General features: G+C 45.8%; 2 protein-coding genes across 2 annotated transcripts in view; one reads left to right on the top strand and one right to left on the bottom strand.

Annotated features, from left to right (window-relative positions):
* Positions 1–15703, bottom strand: part of LOC144108558 (uncharacterized) — a 66127-nt gene extending 50424 nt beyond the window's left edge. Inside the window, exons 1-4 of the mRNA XM_077641765.1 lie at positions 15522–15703; positions 3974–4106; positions 2204–2259; positions 763–1114 (exon numbers count right to left, since the gene is read on the bottom strand). Of these exons, the coding sequence (XP_077497891.1) occupies positions 763–1114; positions 2204–2259; positions 3974–4106; positions 15522–15631 (651 nt within the window). The 5' untranslated portion in view covers positions 15632–15703. The remainder of the gene's footprint in view (positions 1–762; positions 1115–2203; positions 2260–3973; positions 4107–15521) is intronic.
* A 930-nt stretch (positions 15704–16633) lies between these two features.
* The window catches only part of LOC144108557 (uncharacterized), a 40227-nt gene continuing 38352 nt past the window's right edge, over positions 16634–18508 (top strand). The window contains exon 1 of the mRNA XM_077641764.1: positions 16634–16822. Coding sequence (XP_077497890.1) covers positions 16695–16822 — 128 coding nt within the window. The 5' untranslated portion in view covers positions 16634–16694. The remainder of the gene's footprint in view (positions 16823–18508) is intronic.

Below are 18508 nucleotides of genomic sequence, written 5' to 3'. Positions count from 1 at the left end.
CGATTTGTTTTCTGTAGTTGCAGTTAGTGCTAATCGGACGTAATTGACCACATAAATAGGTTTTATTTGAGGCCAAGTAATTTTCGTCGTAGTCGGTTACTCGTTTTCTGTCCGTGTACAAGACTCGTTCACTTTCACTTCCTCGAGCAAGCTTCGCTCCGCCTTCCCCCCCCCCCCCCCCTCGCTCTATCCCCACCTCTCCGTGTACGAAAGCAGGATTCAGAGCTGTGGCACATGAATGCTGTTCCGACAAACACACATTCACCCAAACGAACCCGGAAATGAGACTTGGCCTGCACGTAAAGTGCAGGCTTGAGTGTCATCAATAAGCGACGCGACATTGAGACTGGTGAGCGGGATAGACATGCTGACACGGGTGTCGAAGAGAAAGGCAAACAAACGCAGACCGAAACGACGCGTACTTTTCAAGAGTTGTCGGTGGGTATGAATTGCACAAAACTGCGTTCTGCTTCTACTGTTGAGCCAGAAGTCAACGTTAAGGCGTCAGTAACTACTTAGACGAGTTGACAATTTTTTTTTCAACTCACACATCTCAATTGAGGAAATAGTGACTGAGATACAGCTTCTCGGGTTTACTAGGATGCTACCCCTCCCTTTTTCATGGATTTGTCGGTCAGCCATCGGCGCTGGAAAGGTGCTGAAGACTTTCGGCGTTAATACACAAGTGTGGTTTGTTTGATTTTGTATTCTTTACCAATGCAGGCGCACCCGATTAAGAAGAACGCGAACACTACAACGTACCTCCACTGGGACTGGACTAAGGGTCGGAATGGGAGACGTCAGTGTGGTAGTGTCGGTCGTTACCGACGTCGCACTTCCACTTGAGGGCGTGATAGAGGACGAGTCCGTGATGGAGGGCGAGGCAGTGGTCCGGGCGGTGGTCCGGGCAGTGGTGTGAGCGGTGGTCCAGGCGGTGGTCCAAGCTGTGGTTCCAGTAGTGGTCCAAGCGGTGGTTTCAGTGGTGGTCCAAGCTGTGGTCGGAGCGGTTGTCTGATTGGTGGTCCGGTTGGTGCCGCTCCAGATCAGGGAGCTCACCACGACGGACACTATTATGAGCACCACTGCAGCGGCCACCAAGGCTGGCACGACGACGCTGCGTTTTGATGGCCACAGTGAAAAACCGCACTGCCTGCACGAACTTAATCATTGCCGTTATTTGGTTCCATGTGCAGCCAAAAAACAGCCACCACAGGAGTGGCACACTCGAGCCAATAAACTTCAAAGGACACGCTTGTCCCTAAATATGTTGGCATGAATAAAAACGATTAGGACGGCCAACTGGGCTAGTTAGAAAGAATTCATACTGATATAATATTTCAGCGTGCAACGCTTGCACTGCAACGGATGATACTGCCTCGCAGAACTCATGGTCCTGTGAACTTAAACGTCTTTGTTGTCTGCTACCACGCGACTGCACCCGAAGAGCAACAACAACTGTGCGTTCCTGATGTCCAGTCTTTCTTACCGTCCTTTTCAGCAGCGCCATCACTGCTTTCTTAAGGAAAACCACGCAACATTAATATCTTCCTAAAATTCAAGTGCTTATCTGCAAATGGGATCACTAACGAGTACAAAAGAAACTTATCTTCTCTATTCCCGGAGCAGTGTTCTGCAGATTTGCACCCCATTGCACACGCGACAAGTATCTGTAACGCATGGTTCGAAACAGGCTGTATGTGCGCATGCGCAACTGAACTCATGGCATTCCGGTTTTTTTCTTGCTATATATCTTGTTCTGGTGCCTGACCGCGCTGGGTGGTGAGAAAGGAAATGAACAATATTAAGGGCTATGCTGGTCGGCGTGGTTTTGGCAGCTACTTTCATTTCTTATAATGAGAGCGCAAGCGCTCTAGACAAGTTGTTTTGCCATCTCTAAGTAACTGTTATACACTTGAGTGGCTTTCTGTTGGCTAAGAAGGTTATGCAGCTTTGCTAAATATTTTTATTGCTGCTCTTATTGCTCATAGCTTAACCTATAGAGCCACTCCCTCTGTTGAGGAAGTCGTCCCTGCTGGAGTGTGCAGCGTAAAGACATTTTTGAGATATTGAAGATAACAGCAAGGCGCATGTGGTTTTGCTTAGAGGAATATTATTTATGACAGTGCGGTCTTAGTGCTAATCAATGTCAAGGCACAGTTTTTACTCAGTACCCTTCGACTGACGAAAAGGGAGCCCTACTCACCTCTTAGGGCTCCTCTGTTCGGCTTCTGGAACACCAGCAGCCTCTTCTGGCTCTCGCTGCAATGGGCGGTAAAAAGCACTGTTTATATCGGAGTGCTGACAACATCCATGTTAAGTGTTAGAAACCAGCGTCTCCAATAGTGGATAGTGCTCCAAGGCTGCATGTATCTATTGCCTTTCTTGGCTGGAACTCTCTGCATTGGTGGAGCCGTCGCTCAAAATCTGACTCTTACTGTGTTAAAGAGGGATCAGCGTATACTTGAATTTTTTTTAATAATCACGTTCTCTTTACAGCAGAGATTACTCTAATGCTTTAGGAAGGCCTATGTAAAGTGTGCATGTAATGGCAAGGAGCAGAATATTCTTATTTTAAGCCATACTAGGGCGCAGCAAAACGAGGTGCTTATGCGGTGCCCCGTGGGTTAGAACAAAAGGTCCGGAAGTGAAAAGAAGAAATTTAGATGTATCGAAAGATAACGGAGTAGTTAGTACACAGAATGTTTTCTTCATTTGTGTCTATGTCAGAGCTCTAGTGTAAGCATTTTGAAGTGTGAGTCTTTTTGAGCAAGAAAAGAGGGAACAAAAAGGTGTGCGAATCTCTGTTTTGACAATGCTTTCTTTCTGTGCCACCATTCTCAAAGAAATGGTAATCGTGGTTAGGCTTAGAAACGTTGGTAACCTCATGCTGGTGCTAAGGGGGTGGCGACTGCATTCCATATTCGCGGTTCGCGCGTTGTGATTTTGGCTTCGGCAACCATTTTATTTCATTTATTTCACAGATACTGTAATCCTCAAGGGATTTTAGCAGGGTGGGAATAACACACAGCACAAAAAAAAAAATCGCAGGCAACAGAGCAAAGTACAGACAAAAATGCACTTCCAGGGCACTACAACAAATGTCATTTTTCAACGCAATGCACTGCAGAAAGAGGCAAAAAACATTGAGAAAAAAAGCAATAAAGGCATATCTGAGCTTCTGCGCCATCAGCAGAGACTGGCGGTAAACAAAGAAAGGGAAGGCTGAATGACTGTCGCATTATTTAAGTTATTCCAGTCAGTTACTGTTCTGCGAAAAAAAAAGAATATTTAAAACAATAAGTATTTTATACAATTATTTTCGAAGCTTCAAGCCACGCGCAGAAAGTGATTCGACTACTCTCAAGTGGACCATTACTACCGGTTTGTTAGGGCGCGAATCACGTTCGCATGCCTGTTTGGCACAGTGAGGACGGTAAACATTGGTCACCAGCCCAACCCGATGATGACTCGACGGGCTGCTTTCATCAGGCGACGGCCGTCTGTCAGTTCCTATCAAAGACAGACTTCTGTACACCGTCCTAATAGCAGCCTTTGTGCCTGCCTATGGTGTCACAGTTACTGAAAAGCAACAGTTGACACGTGAGTGATGTTTTTGCGTTGGTGCTTACTTTGCACTCTTTCTTGAGGGTCTCCGTTTCATATTTCCGGGCTGTGAAGTCGAATAAAAAAAAATGTCTAAGAGTTTTAGCCTCTATGGGAATCATAGGGGCGTAGGGGCGTTTACATATTCTTATTTGGTCTAGTCCAGGAAGTTCTGTATTCTGATACGGCAATACCTCGTTTAAGAAATAAATAAAATAAAGGAAATCTTCACAGGCAATAACGAATTGTAATTGATTGTTTTTTTTTATAGCTGACATTTTTATCTTGTTTTTTTTCGGTATGAACCATGTAATGAAACCGCAAAAGGCTACATACACTACAAGAGATAATAAAAAATTGCCTCGCTTACCGCAGCATCGTCATCGGCAGCACCGCCTTCTGGTGCATCCGAATCCGAGCTCGAATGTGACGCCCTCTTTTGACGGGAAGCGCCACCTGAGTCGTCCGCAGCCGCAGGCGCCCCTCCTTCAGACTGTGCTGGCCTGGAAGGCAGAGAGTCGGCGTTTTCTATAATTGGCCTGCGTGCAGCATGCTGTGCTGTGACTAGGCAATTTTCACAACCAAGAGGGGGAGCCTCAGTTGATCCAATATGGCGGTGTTAAGGAGGACTGCTCCCTGGGTCAGCCTATATGAAATCGAACCTGTTTAAAAACTTGGTGGTAGACTTGAGCCTCACTATTGATGGGATCAACCTGGCAGGAGGGAATTTTTTTTTTTTACTTTCGGAAACGACTAAATTTAAAATAACGAAGAAATCTGTCTGAAAACGCCGGCGCGAAGGTGGAGCAGTGAGTGAGTGGTCGACGCGCGCTTTCGAGGGAATTTAAAATCAGTGACACTGCATGACGAAGACTTTTGTACAATGGGTGAATGCGAAAATTGGAATATTGACCAGTACTAAGCGAGTGTAAATTTGTAATTCTGCATTCCCCAAAACAAACCTGAAAAATTTTTCAAACACTGTCGCTTGCGTTTTAACTGGTAAGCCTCTTTCCTTTATCGTTTTTCTATATCATAAATATTATTATTGTCGTGCTGAATTAAAAGATTATAGGTTTGTAAATGTATCTACAAACGGTCACCAATGAAGTGAGCTTTTTCTGCGTGCTACTTCTTCTGTGAACAATTAACCGCCCTTTATTCAGAGAATGGAATGCAGCTAAAGAAAGTGAGGCCGCTAAGACAAAATCTGTTTCGTTCGATGGCATCTGAGTTTGGCCAACCTCTCGCCTGTGTCACTCGTTCTAACGACCGCAAGTTCATCACTAGGCAATTCAGGTGCACAAAAATGTACAATGGTATATAATTCAAAGGACAATATTACATATACCCCTTCATCTCTGCGTGGATAAGAAAGTATCATCTCGCCACACGCGCATACCGCACTAAGGCGTTCAGTAGCAGAGACAGTCGTGCACGAAACTGCAAATAGCTCCTGGTATTCACGTAGTCTTCTCTAAATACAAATCTTCTCTAGCAAAATAGGCCGAGTGCATCAGAAGAACTGCGCCGTTATGATCCTGCAAGAGCGCGGAATTCCCTCTGCATGCTCTCTGTATTGCTGGCAGCAGAAACAAAGCAGCGGACACTTAACCTACGCACTAAGGGTTCGGCGTGATAACGTTAATCGGTACTCAGAGCCGTCTGAGGTGCTATTTACGTATCATTTCCCAGAGACGGACTCGTTTGCCATCACTTAACGCTTGGGCTACCCTTAAGAGTAAGATGCCATAGTATAGGGGATCACTCCCGTGCAAACACTTCTCTTTCACCTGATATCTGCCGACATGCGCATATACGCGGAATTGGTCATTCTCTACTTAATATTCATGTAGAGTGAGAAGTCCTCATACCCCTACTGGCGCAGTGAGAAGCGTTTAAGCGATTCCCCGCCTCTTTGTTGTTTCAAACACAGCAACGTAGCGGCTTGTGAGACCCGGGTTGCTTTTCCCGAGCCCGCGTAAAGGCCATGCTCAGCAGAACAGTGGGCAGGTGGCAGTTGCATTGAACTGGTTTGAAATAATTTCATTGCCAGTGCCAAGAGGGGCAAGTCGCTTGCAGTCCGGTATTTGCCTCGCTGACCAGGTTATGATGACGTTGCAATGTCACGTCACATCTCTTGACCGATCAATATTGTAACTGCAAAATGCCATAGTGGGAAGCTTCCTGGAAAACTGTTGGACAGGTTTTTATGGCGTCAGGAGGTCGTGACCTTGGTCGCAGGTGGCCGCCTGCTCTTCTCAAGACTCCTGGCGTAGCTGACCCCGGGTTTTGTTGTTAACACGACCCTTAACGCTTCCGCGTTAAAACCACATAATGACACCTAGCGGCTCTTCTATAGCGTTAGCTTCGAGACAACACTGTCGGATAGTTCCCAAGAAATATGTTTACAGCAAAACTGTAAAAACACAATATAATGCGGCGGTGAGCCATTCAGGGAACAGAGCAAGCATTTTAGTTCCGCGCGCGCCAATATTTCATCTATAAGTTCGCAACTCCCCTGAAGGTGAGCATGGATCCCCTGAAAATCACCAGCACACTGCCTTGATTCCTTGATCTTAGTTTGTAAGATTGTTAAATATTAAGAACTGCTGAGCAATCGAATACACTCTATCGCTCAAAGGTCGATCGCAACTTGGCCTTCAGAAGGAGCACTCGGCAGAGCACGCTCATTTGAAAAGGAATTTAGCCTTCCCCTCTTAAAGGATCAACCTGCAAAATCAGTGTACGAGCCTTAAGGGATCATTTGCTGTCGATCTGACGGAACTGTTATGACGTTTTCCGGTTTTATCCCCATTGGCTTTAAATAGTGTCTAGAGAACTGCAGAAACCGAGATTTTAATTGTACATACGTATTCATTATGACTTTTTATAATTTGTTGTTTGTTAACTGACGCTCGTCTGTTTTCTCCACATTCTAAATTTTACCTTCTTTAGCCTCATTTCAGTGCAGCGCTTTAAGTGCCTGCCCTCATAGCGGAGGTGCTTTTATGCGGACATATCAAGCCCTCGTTTTTAATTTGTTTAAATTTACAGAACGATGCGTAAATAACTGCGAACATGACAAACATGAAGCGTTATTCATCTCGCATTACAGAGCTGGTTTGGCTGCATATGACTTCAAGCGCCTTTCGCGTCAAAAGAATCATTCTAAATGGTTGTTTTAAACATAGCACAGGGCCAAGCGATGACTGCCCCCCCCCCCCCGCCCCTCCCCCCCCCCCCCCAAAAAAAGTGGCGTTTAGCCAAACAAACAGAAGAAACTCAAACTGTTCCAGAGTACCGTCACTTGCTGCACTGCGGCATGCCTTTCAGGCTGGTCTTGAAAGAAACTTCCGCTTGCTATAAAAAATAAGATTGGAGGACACACTTAATTTCCTCCTCAAGGGCACGGAGCGATAGAGTTAATAGGTGAATGCCCGTATGTTCGTAACTGGTCATCCTTTACTTTGCACGGCGAAGTTCGGGGCCAGTCGGTACGTTGGCTCCTTTTATCTTCGAACTCCAGTTTACGTTCCAAGATCCCTAGGATTCGTTATGCCGCTCCTTTGCAGCGTTTCGCAGTTTTGCAGCGGTTAAGCGATGCGCCACTGCCCTTCGATGGCAGGTGCTGCCGCCGGTGGGCTTGTGCAACCCTGGTCGCTCTTCCCGAAAAGCCTCATGTGACCAATCATTAATCTAATTGCGGCCTGCCGCGGTGGTCAGTTTGCTAGCGATCCGACGGGCAGGTTTTGATGACGCCACAAGATCACGTGATCTAGGTGGCTCACATATGTTGCCGGAGCGGCTGGTTGCTTCGGCCGCTTTGGCTGCGAGGTTTCGAATAGTCGCCAACACCGATGCCAACAATGGCGCCGACGCCTTAGCATTTTTTTCCGACAGCGGGCTAGTAACGCTATCGTGTTAAATGCGGAGCACTTGTCAAACGCTATCTCGGAAATCACAGCACACAACCCATAAAGTACAAAAGCATGACTTTAAAATTTGTTTTTACTTATTTGGAGCTTCCGGGCCCTTCGCGCCGATCTTATCTCTTGGTTAATGAGTGGCCATCGAAGTGCATAACTACAAAATAGGAATCCGCCCATTAGTCTATGTCTATAGTCAACCTTCAGCGTCAGATAGGCTACGCCTCAAGATTTACGCTATTTACGCTATTCCAGAACACCTTGAAAATTAGCGCTGACGAGCCCAAAACCGAATTAAAGACTCGGAACGGCAAATAATGGTGTCGAGTCACTACTACTGTTGTGCTCCTTTCCACGCGATAGTCCCATTCAGCAGAAAACCAGGCGCTGTGGTCGTCGCAGTTGTCGACGACGGCGTTAGCGAAAATTCTCCCGAGAAGCTGGGAGTCCACCTGCCGCTTGGTGAAGTGACATTGTGACGTCACCACAACCTGCCCATTGGATTGTGAGCAAATTCTTCACCGCGGTAGGTGGCAGTTAAATCAATGACTGATCGAGAGAGGTTGCTTGGGAACAGCAACTTGGGCCACACAAGCCCCGCCAGTGGTCGTGTGCGCATAGCTTAACTCGGCACTACTGCACCTGGAGAGGTACGAGTATTTCCAGCGATTTCTGAATGTAAATTCGAAACTAAGCAATTGCGCATATATGGGCATTTGCCTATTAACGCCAATAGGTTAACATTAATTGGGAGCTTATGCGCACCCGTCAGTTTTTGTCTATTTTGGTCGAGATATTTTGCGTGTATTACTGTGCCTCTCAAGAAGAAGCTATATCCAGAATAGTAGCTTTTCCAAAGCGAGTGCTATACTACTTCTCTGAAGCAGACGCTAAGTCTCGGTGCTGCTTAATAAACTTAGTTACAAACGTTTGTCATTACTTCGCGAAATGTCGTGCACTATAGTCTCGCGAAGGTGTCTGATGAAAGTTTATCGCAGGTACCTGATTTTTTTAGGAAAGCTGGACCTCTGTTGCCTTTTAAAATTTTCATTACCGAGTAAGTTTATAAAGCTGTTATAATGGAGAGCACGCGTACAAACTAGGAATAGCAGGGGTGGTCTGGAATGCAACAAACAAAACATGGGACCACCCTTTTTACAAGGAGAGAACTACGCAAACGGGACACGGACGGTGAAGAGGCAAAGACGCACACAAAGGAAGACTAACAACTTCATTACGCGTAAGAGCACAAGGCGTATATTAAAAAATTTATTTATTTATTTATTTTCAAATATTGTTAGACCTTGCGGGATGTTACAAGGTGGGAATGGGAAAATCAGCCAATACAACACATTTCCAGCTGTTTTACAAAGGTTTCAAGTGAATATGTTTTGTCAAATACGCGTCGGTCAAGGTTATTACATTCTATACATGTTTTAGGTAGAAACAAAAGTTTATACACATCAACTCTCGGCATGTACGGCATAAGTGCAAAAGGATGGTTAGTACGCGACGACAATCTTCCGGTTGGCAGGAAATACAAGCTGGAATCCAGATTGAACATTTTGTGATAACGCTGATAAAAAAACTTTAGCCTAGCAATTTTTCTGCGGATAACCAATGTTGGTAACTGCGCTCGTAAAAGAAGTTCAGATACAGACTGCGTTCCTTGGTAAGACGAAAATATAAACCTTACTGGCAATCTTTGAACACGTTCAATTTTGTCTACAAGATATTGCTGATTCGGATCCCAAATTATGCTTGCGTACTCCAGAGTTGGTCTTACTATTGATTTATACGCTTGTAGTTTGACATCCGATGGTGCATCTTTTAGCTTCCGCCTTAGGAATCCAAGTTTCCGTTGAGCTGCTCCACAAATGTTTTTTACATGATCCCTCCAGTTTAAGTCATGACAAATCGTGATACCTAAATATTTTAATTTATTAGTACGCTTTAGTGCTCTGTCAATAATTATGTACGGGAACGCTAATGGCTTCTTCTTGTTCGACACAATCATAGAAGTTGACTTTTGGTAATTAATTCTCATGTCCCAGTTTACACACCAATCTTACACAAGCTTCAAAGAGCCATTCAAGAGAACCTGGTCTTGCAGGCATTTTATGCGACAAAATAACACATTGTCATCAGCAAACAAGCGTGCTTAGACGAGAAGGTGTACGTCTTTCGCAATATCATTATTATATAATAAAAACAATATCGGCCCAGAACGGACCCTTGCGGAAAACCAGATGATATTGGTAAAGTCGATGAGCGTTCTTCATCTATTTGTACAAATTGTTCTCTGTTATTTAGGTAATCCTGAATCCAATTAATTATTTGTACATCAATACCCATCTCATACAACTTGTGTAAAAGCTTGCCATGACACACTCTGTCGAATGCTTTGGAGAGATCTATCGCAATGACATCAATTTGATCTTTTGAGTTTATGGCTGTCGCAAAACCATGAATAATGTAAAAGAGTTGTGTTATTGTCGAGAGGCAGCTACGGAAGCCATGCTGTTTACTATAAAAAAGGTGATTACTTTCAATGTATTCTACAAGGTTTTTAGATATTATATGCTCTAACATTTTGCACACAGAACATGAGATAGATATAGGACGGTAATTTGAAACCTCAAATATATCACCAGATTCAAAAACTGGCACAACTCGTGCTAACAGCCAGTCACCCGGTACAGAGCTGTCATGTAATGATGCTATAAATATTATCTCTAAAATTATGAAACCCATTCGCAGTAACGTTTCAAAAATTTTTTAGGTTTGTTATCAAGACCAGGTGACTTCTTGAAATTCAGTTTTAAGAGTAATGAAAAAATACCTTCTCGTGATATGACTATGCCAACATGCTGCTGGGTGCTTGGCGATTTATTTGGATGTAAATGCTATTTAGGAGTAAATACCGACACAAAGGGTCTATTAAAGGCTTCAGCGACTAGTTTCGGTTCGTAAAATAACGTACCATTTAATACTAATCCGTTTTTCGTTGAATAACAACCACAGAGATACCTCCAAAATTTTTGGGCAGCGCTGTGCATATATTCTGCCAGTGTTGTAGAAAGGAAGTGCATTTTGGCTTTTCTCAGTTCTTTTCGTACGTGCGCACTGAGAGTGGCAATTACATTGCTTTGCTTAGGCTTCTTTCACCGCGCACGTTGTAGACGGCGTTTTAAATGGATAATATTTCGGGTAATCCAAGGATTCGGTTTTCGTGACCGCTTTTTTTTCAGCTGTATATACCACCTCAAACAATGCCTCACAGTTGAGATGAAGTAATTCCACAGGATTTCAACGCTATCATTTTGTGGCATCATATCAAAGGAAGCTTCGGAGTAGTCAATAACTGAAGCGTCATCAGCTGCGTGGAAATTGTAAACGTTCATCGTCTTCTGCTTAGAGGCGCACTTCTTGCTAACATTAATGGTAGCAAGTACACTTTTATGGTAGGAAATACCATCTTCAATATCTATCGTACAATCAAAAGCCTCTGCAGAAAGAAATATTAAATCCAAAAGCGAATGAGAGTTTCCTCGAGTTCGCGTGGGCTTATCAACCATTTGAATAAGACCATATTACGTCATAATCTCTCATATAATGTCAGCGTGATACCTATCTGTAGGCCCGGGAACTCGTTCTTCCCAATTTACACCTGGTAAATTAAAGTCTCCTAAAAGTATAATTCTGCTTCTATTGTTAGTAACAGCGCTTAAACGTTCATCAATCTTCTGGAGATACTCAACAGGGCTGGCTGGTGGCCTATAAATGGCCCCAATTATTATTATAAAATCGTTTAAAATTAGTTCACACCATAGGCTTTCATGATCACTAATAAAGGGCAAAAGTTCACACTGCATTGTGTTCTTGATTAACAGTGCCAGTCCTCCATATCTGTTTGATCTATTTGTGCGGATCACATTATACGAATTAGGAAAAACTTCTTAATTCTGAACATTGTCGTGCAGCCACGTCTCAGTCACGGCAATTACATGAGGATTGTGCAGTATCGTTAAACATTCGAGGGGTCCTGATTTATTTAAGATACTTCTCGCATTGATGTTTGGTATTCTTAGTTGATGTTTTTGCTTCTGTCAGTTATTAGAAGTAGGTGGTTTCGCTTGGGTGGCTAGCAGCTTTACACGGGTATTTGTTTTCAGGTCCCAAACATAGGCAGTCCTATTGATAAGCAGTTTATCATGCACGAGCTTAACTTTCTCCCCTGCATCCTTATCGGCCTGAGCGGATTCCCAAAGTTTTCTTTTGCGCAAAGTTGTCTGTGACTAGTCGGAAACACTTACACTAGTACCTTTCAGCTTGCTCTAATTCTTAGATATGGCGACTTATTCATTGAAATCATACAGCCTCATGATAACGGGCCTGTTTCGGCCAACCTTCCTTTGCCCAAGTCTGTGTATTCTTTCCAGTGATGTCACAGACACGCCCAGCTGCTGGGAAAAAAATTTATTTTATAACTTTAATTTCAATATCTGCTTTTGTTTCATTCGCGTCCTCTGACACACCAAATACAATGATATTATTGCGTCTGGCTCTGTCTTCCATGTCGTTTAACTTTTGTTGCTGGAGTTGCACAGTGCGCTCAAGGTCACAAACAGCACATTCAAGGGTTAGAAATTTAGAGAACTGGTCTCTAAAGGACTCTGACTTGCTTTCAATGTCAGCCAGCCGAGCTTCAACTTGGGTTTGTTTGTCTAAAATAAGCTGAAGCATAGCCTCTGTTGTTGGGCCCGGATTAGTTTTAATGTCACCGCACAGCATAAGCACAACACGACACCACATAAAAAGCAAACATTCGCGCAACTTCGCTGGGAGCGGCAGCACAATTAGACAAAGACAGTTTGAATGAATATTAGCTGTATAAGAATCATAACGAACCTATATATAACCTACCTACCTATATATATATATATATATATATATATATATATATATATATATATATATATTAAGGAAGCCAACAGTCACCGAAGCCAAGTAATTTTGTTTATTCCGATTGATTTGCACTACAAATTAAAAAAAATTAAGAAAACATTCCCCTATGCACCTTGGTTTCGGTGACTGTTGGCTTCCTTAATATGTTTGTCAAACGGGCCCCTCAGTTCCTTTAACTTGTCTGCTAATAGCTTAACGAGGGCCTCGGTTCTGGCAGTCCTGATGCCACAGGTTGCTTAAGAGGGCTATCGCACAGTTTCCGCCCTCGCCGTTAGATGACGTTCTACGTCACGCTCGCGGTATTACAGGACGTGCTACGTCCGCCGCTACGGTCGAGGGTGGCGCTGGTGAACACTCTCAAGGCTCGCTTACACCCAGTAAACATAAATACCCACGAGAGCAGCAGATTGGACAGCCGTCGCCGTAGCTCAGTTGGTAAGAGCACCGGACGCGATACTCGGAGGTCGTGGGTTCGGATCCCACCAGCGGCATGGTTGTTTTTTCTGCTGCTTTATAAGCAATTTTCTTTAAACCGATTGATTGGTACTACAGATTAAAAAAAATTAAGAAAACATTCCCCTATGCACCTTGGTTTCGGTGACTGTTGGCTTCCTTAATATGTTTGTCAAACGAGCCCCTCATTTCCTTTACCTTGTCTGCTAATATATATATATAACCGAACCTATATATAAAGTGACCTCAGCGTCCTATCATTCTTACCAGCAATTATTTGTTTTCTTTCCTTCGCAGTCTTCACGTTCTCGAGTTTTTGATAAGATGCTGACACCGCTTTACATACGGCTTATGTAACTTCGCGTAATGAAGTTGTTAATCTGCATTTGTATGCGTCTTTGCCTCTTCGCCTTCCGTGTCTCGTTTGCGCGCAGTTCTTTCTTATGCATCTATAATGGACAAACTGGTTTGGCAAGTTCTACTCACCCCTTTGTAGCCAGTAAAAAAAGAGGATGCAGTCAAAGTTCCTAGAAGAGCTTCATTTTGACTTTATTAGTCGCTGGCTAGAAGTGCGCTGATATGTGTTATCAATGCTCTAGACACACATGCCTTCGGGTAAGGCGCTTTGCAACAATAGCTAAATATTCATTACGCAACCCTCAAAACAATCATCGTAATGTTCATCAACTGAAAAGCGGTACAACTCGGTGAGTCCACAAAAAGCAGTAGGCACCAGCTCAGTGGTTAGAGCGCTCGGTCAATGGGCCAGAGTTCCTCATTCGAACCCGGCCGCGGAGGCCACGTTTCGATGGAGGCGAGACGCTAAGGCGCCCGTGTGCTGTGCGATGTCAGTGCACGTTAAAGATCCCCAGGTGATCGAAATCATTCCGGAGCCCTCCACTACGGTACCTTATTTCTCTCTTCTTTCACTCCCACCTTCCTCCCTTCCCTTACAACACAGTTGGGGTGTCCACCTAGATCTGTGACAATTACTGCGCCATTTCAATCCCCCAAACAAACAAAAAACAGTACGGCATATAGTGTTCGCCAAGCACGACAAGCCAACCAACACTGTACGTTCAGGCTAGAGTGTAAGAGGTGTGAAAGTGCGAAGCTCTGCTGTGGGTACAAGCGCCGGAGCAAGGCCTCGGACAACGCCGCATTCCCCCTACACTGCCACGAAGAGCTTTTTGTGAAAATAGACAGACTGTGGGCGCCGGAAAATGCCAACTCCACTCATGCTGCACTCTGAGACAGCATTCTTCGGCACTGGCGCAGAATCGCCAGCACCTAGGCGACGGCTTTCATAAGCGCACCCTGCAACGCGAATAAGATGAAAGATGGCGCTCGTAGCTTGGCCTAGAGTGCCACAGAAACTCCGACTCCTCCTCCAAATACATAATCACCGACTCGCGAGGGGCTTGTCGAAACGTCGAGCAAGGGTGGGCTACTCCCCTGGCTTATCGCATCTATCAAAATTGTAGCCGAGACTCCGATCCTGCGCACCGATCTATTATTTGGGCTCCAGGTCACCAAGGCCTCCACGGAAACGAAGCAGCCGACGCCGCCGCCCGCGCGCTCTCTCTCCGGGCGTTTCCCTCGGGACCCCACGATGACCAGGACTCCGATTTCAATCCGGTTTACACTTTTAAGGAAATATGCGATTACTACAAATCCACCCACCAAACTCTTCCCACTCCTTGCAAAGGGCTGGGGAAGGCCAACGAGCGGGTACTCCTGCGCCTGCTCACTAACACGATGCTGTGCCCGGCAACGCTCAAGCATTTCAATCCTCAATTCGACGGGCGGTGCTCACACTGTGGGGAGGTGTCGGACACCTACCACATGGTGTGGGCCTGCCAGCAGAACCCATCCCTACCCCCTATCCCAAACCCCACCCGAGAGGACTGGGAGGCGACCCTGTCCGGCTGCTGCACCCTCCAGGCCCAAAGGGCCTTAACGCAGCGTGCCCGGGCTGCGGCAACCGCCAATGGGGTGCCTGACTAGGCATCCCCACCTAGTGGTTGTAAGGGCGTGACCCTTTAGGTCACGGACCCCAACACCTCTCTCTATAATTAATAAATGTTTTTACCACCACCACCACCTCCAGACAACAGTGTAAATGGACATGAAAGGGGATCTACAAAAGCAGCTAGAGAGTGGTAGATCAAAGGGGATAACCCCTTTCCTATATGGTGGGGGACATGACCCTCCCTTCTTTGTGGCGCCGCGCCTTGTATTGTCACGCTAGCAGGGCTGAGAATAGCAAGCCGCCATTGGTTGGGGGGATCCTTTAATGGGGAAAAGACGCTGCGTTCTTGAGTTGTATCCGACTATAGGGCTACAGTGAAAATCGCGAGTCAGCGCACCGAGATCACTGCCTCGGAGTGCCATTTTAGCTGTCCTTTCATGGCGCAACACAGTGAGATATGGCTGGGCGGGGATGACGAAAGCTCACCCATCTGCACAATACTAGCACCTCCTCCCCTCTTTCAGTTGTCGCAGCGCGGAGAAAGCAAGAAAATCTTTCGGAGTTGGCGCTGCCTCAGCGCAATGGTTTCAACCTACTTTGCGCTGTCCCGTGTGGCGGATGTCTCGCTGCCTTCCGCCTGGTCTAGTTCCCTGTGGGACGTCTCGCTGTGCGGGGGCTGTGCTGACTCGGTAGCGGCGGGGTCCATGGCGGCTGGTGCTTGGGGCGGAGTTCGCGTTCGACGCTAATGCACGCTTCTCCACTGCGACCTCGAGGCCTGATCACGTGCAACTTTAGCTTTCTCTTTCCTCCCATTGCTTCCTCGGTGCGCGGACCAATTTCCTCGCTCCAAGACGCTTTCTAAATGGCACCGACTGTTTACGAGTCATTTAGCAGCTTCGATAAATTGAATTCTGAAATATGGATGCCAACCACGAGGTTCATACTCAATTTGGTCGCGCCTTCAGCAGCAATACTTATAGTTTATATCTGGTTAATCCTATCGTATTAGCACAAGATAGAATATAGTTCAGGGACTTTCGTTGCACAAAAACAACTCAACTTGTCGAATCACGTGGAAATCATGAAAGACTTTTCTACTCCAATAAGATATTGCACGCAGAAAGAGTTATACTTCTCCTTCTCATACCTCTCTTTTCATCGCAGTCCCCTACGTGATTTTCTATGACAATCTTCCCAAAATACTGCCCGATTGCCTCGCGTAGGTATGTGTCATGTCTGCTGAGAACATTAACAGGAAGAAAAACGCAGACAGCTGCGGCGACGGTGGGGTGTAGTGAGGGAAGCAAAGAAGCAGCAGCTGCCGCACTCGGGGTGAAAGCGAGAACTTCTCCGTAATGGACAAAGTAGTGTGTAAAACCTGAAAACACGACCTCTGTCACCTTAAAAAAACCTTCGTAGTAAGTCGAGTGATATACTCTCTTCCATACAGCCACCCTCCGGATGACACTTCACCGACATAGAGCGATGGAAGATCGCGGAGTCCAGTTCGGACCCGACTGCACAAAAGCAGCTGGTGGGCTAGGCTCTAAGAGTCGCTGGGAGCCCCAAGCTTCCAGCACACCTACGTAATACGGAGGCGACCCATGAGTAGTCTGTAATCATAAAGCTCAAGAATCAATAATTGTTTCCACCACCACGAAGGAAGCAAAGAAGGAAAAAGAAAGCTGAAGTCGCACGTGATCAGGCCTCGAGGTAGCGGTGGAGAAGCTTGCGCTAGCATCGAAGATCTGCCTCAGATATCAGGCGCCATGGATCCCGGCCCAACCGTGAACCCCACCGCTACCCAGTCAGCAAAGCCCCCGCATAGCGAGACACACCGCACGGAACATGAGCAGACAGACCGCAGCAAGACAAACGCCAGACGGGACAGAGCAAAGTAAGTAGGGAACCATTCCGCTGAAGCAGCGCCGACTGCGAAAGATTTTGCTGCCTTCTGCGCGCTGCTAACACGCTCATAGAGCAAGTGGAGGGAGAGGGTGCGAATATAGTGCAGATGGATGGACGTTCGTAGTTCCTGCCTAAACATTTGTCAGTGTGCTGCGTCTTATGCAAGAACAGCTATAATGGCGCTCTGCGGCCGTGATCTCGGAGCGCGGACTCGCAGTTTTCACTTCTAGTCCTATAGCGGGATCCGACTCAAGAACGCAGCGTCTTTTCCTTATGAAAGGATCCTCTTCCAACCAATGGCGTTGGCCGATTGTCATGAGTCTGCTAGGGTGACAGTGCAGGCAGCGGCGCCACAAAGGAGAGAGGGCCTTGTCCCCGACCATAGAGGGAAAGGATTATCCCTTTTCATCAACCACTTCCTGCTTTGTCACTCTAGCAGGGCTATGAGAATTTGCGGACGCCATTGACAGCAATGGGGTCCTTTGACAGGGAAAAGCGGCTGTGCTCTTAAGTTGTTCCTGACAATAGCAGTTTTTGACATACCTCTCTAAGGCCAACAGCTGCACCATTGTCTGGAGCAAGTTTATTTGGCACTGCAGGAGAAGCTTCGAGCGCTGTCCTTCAGCTTCATCGCGCTGCACGGAATGCCTATGGTAGCCGTCGCATAGCTATTGTGGGTTCTACGCCAGTGCAGGAGAATGCTGTCTCCGAGTGTATAGCCTAAGCGGTGTTGGCTCGTGACGGCGCCCAGATAATTCCCAATTTAAGCTCTTAGTGGCAGCGCTGACAAAAGTGTGCTGTCCGAGACCCTACTGCGGCGCTTTCAGCCACAATAGAGCCTTGTGCTCCCATCCTGCTTATGAGCTAGCGCTAGTGCGAACGTACAGCGTTGGTTCGCTCGTGATTCTTGACTGACTCGATGTCGCGTCCTCTTGCCCATTCCATGTTTGACAACGCGCTGACCTGTAACACTTTCGAGTTGACGAACATAGGATAATTTTTTAAGGGTAGCACAGTGAATATGCACAAGGGTTTGGAAAGCACTTTACAGGATGGCTAATGTGCTAAGAGTGTTGTTAACACTTATCAGCGAACATTTAGCCGCACACTTATCAAGACAATGAGCGCTCTTCGATGAACTCTTGACTGCCTCCTTTTTTCCCAATAGCAAGAGGTTGTTCCTGTGTTTTGTTTTTTTTTATTCCGGACCACTCCTGCTGTTCTTCCTTTGTATTGTACACGTGCTCTCCATTAAAGCAGGAAATATTGTAAATTAAGTGTTTAACTAAGGCTTGTGGAGAAAAATGTAAATCAGCACCGACATTTAGCGTCAGTTACAGAGAAGTAATATATAGAAAACACTTTGGAAACGAGAATATATGTATATAAGGCGTTACTATTCTTGGTCTAGGTATTCCGCTGAGATGCACTCTTAACAAAATTTTAGACATGGAAAAACAACGACCAAAACAGTAAAATCAGCAGGGCACACATAAGCACGGCCTGAAGGGTATAACGCGATAGCACTAATGCGTAAATGCCCATATATACGGAATTGGTCACTTTCTACTTTACATTCACAGATCACTTGGGGTCTTCATACCACTCCTGGCGGACTAGTGCGGTCGTTAAGCAATGTGCCACAGCCTAGCAGGTGGCTTTTTCAAACAGGGTC

This window comes from Amblyomma americanum, chromosome 10 (assembly GCF_052857255.1).
Source record: "Amblyomma americanum isolate KBUSLIRL-KWMA chromosome 10, ASM5285725v1, whole genome shotgun sequence".
NCBI classification, from domain to species: domain Eukaryota; kingdom Metazoa; phylum Arthropoda; class Arachnida; order Ixodida; family Ixodidae; genus Amblyomma; species Amblyomma americanum.
This window is presented reverse-complemented; position numbering and strand designations above follow the sequence as displayed.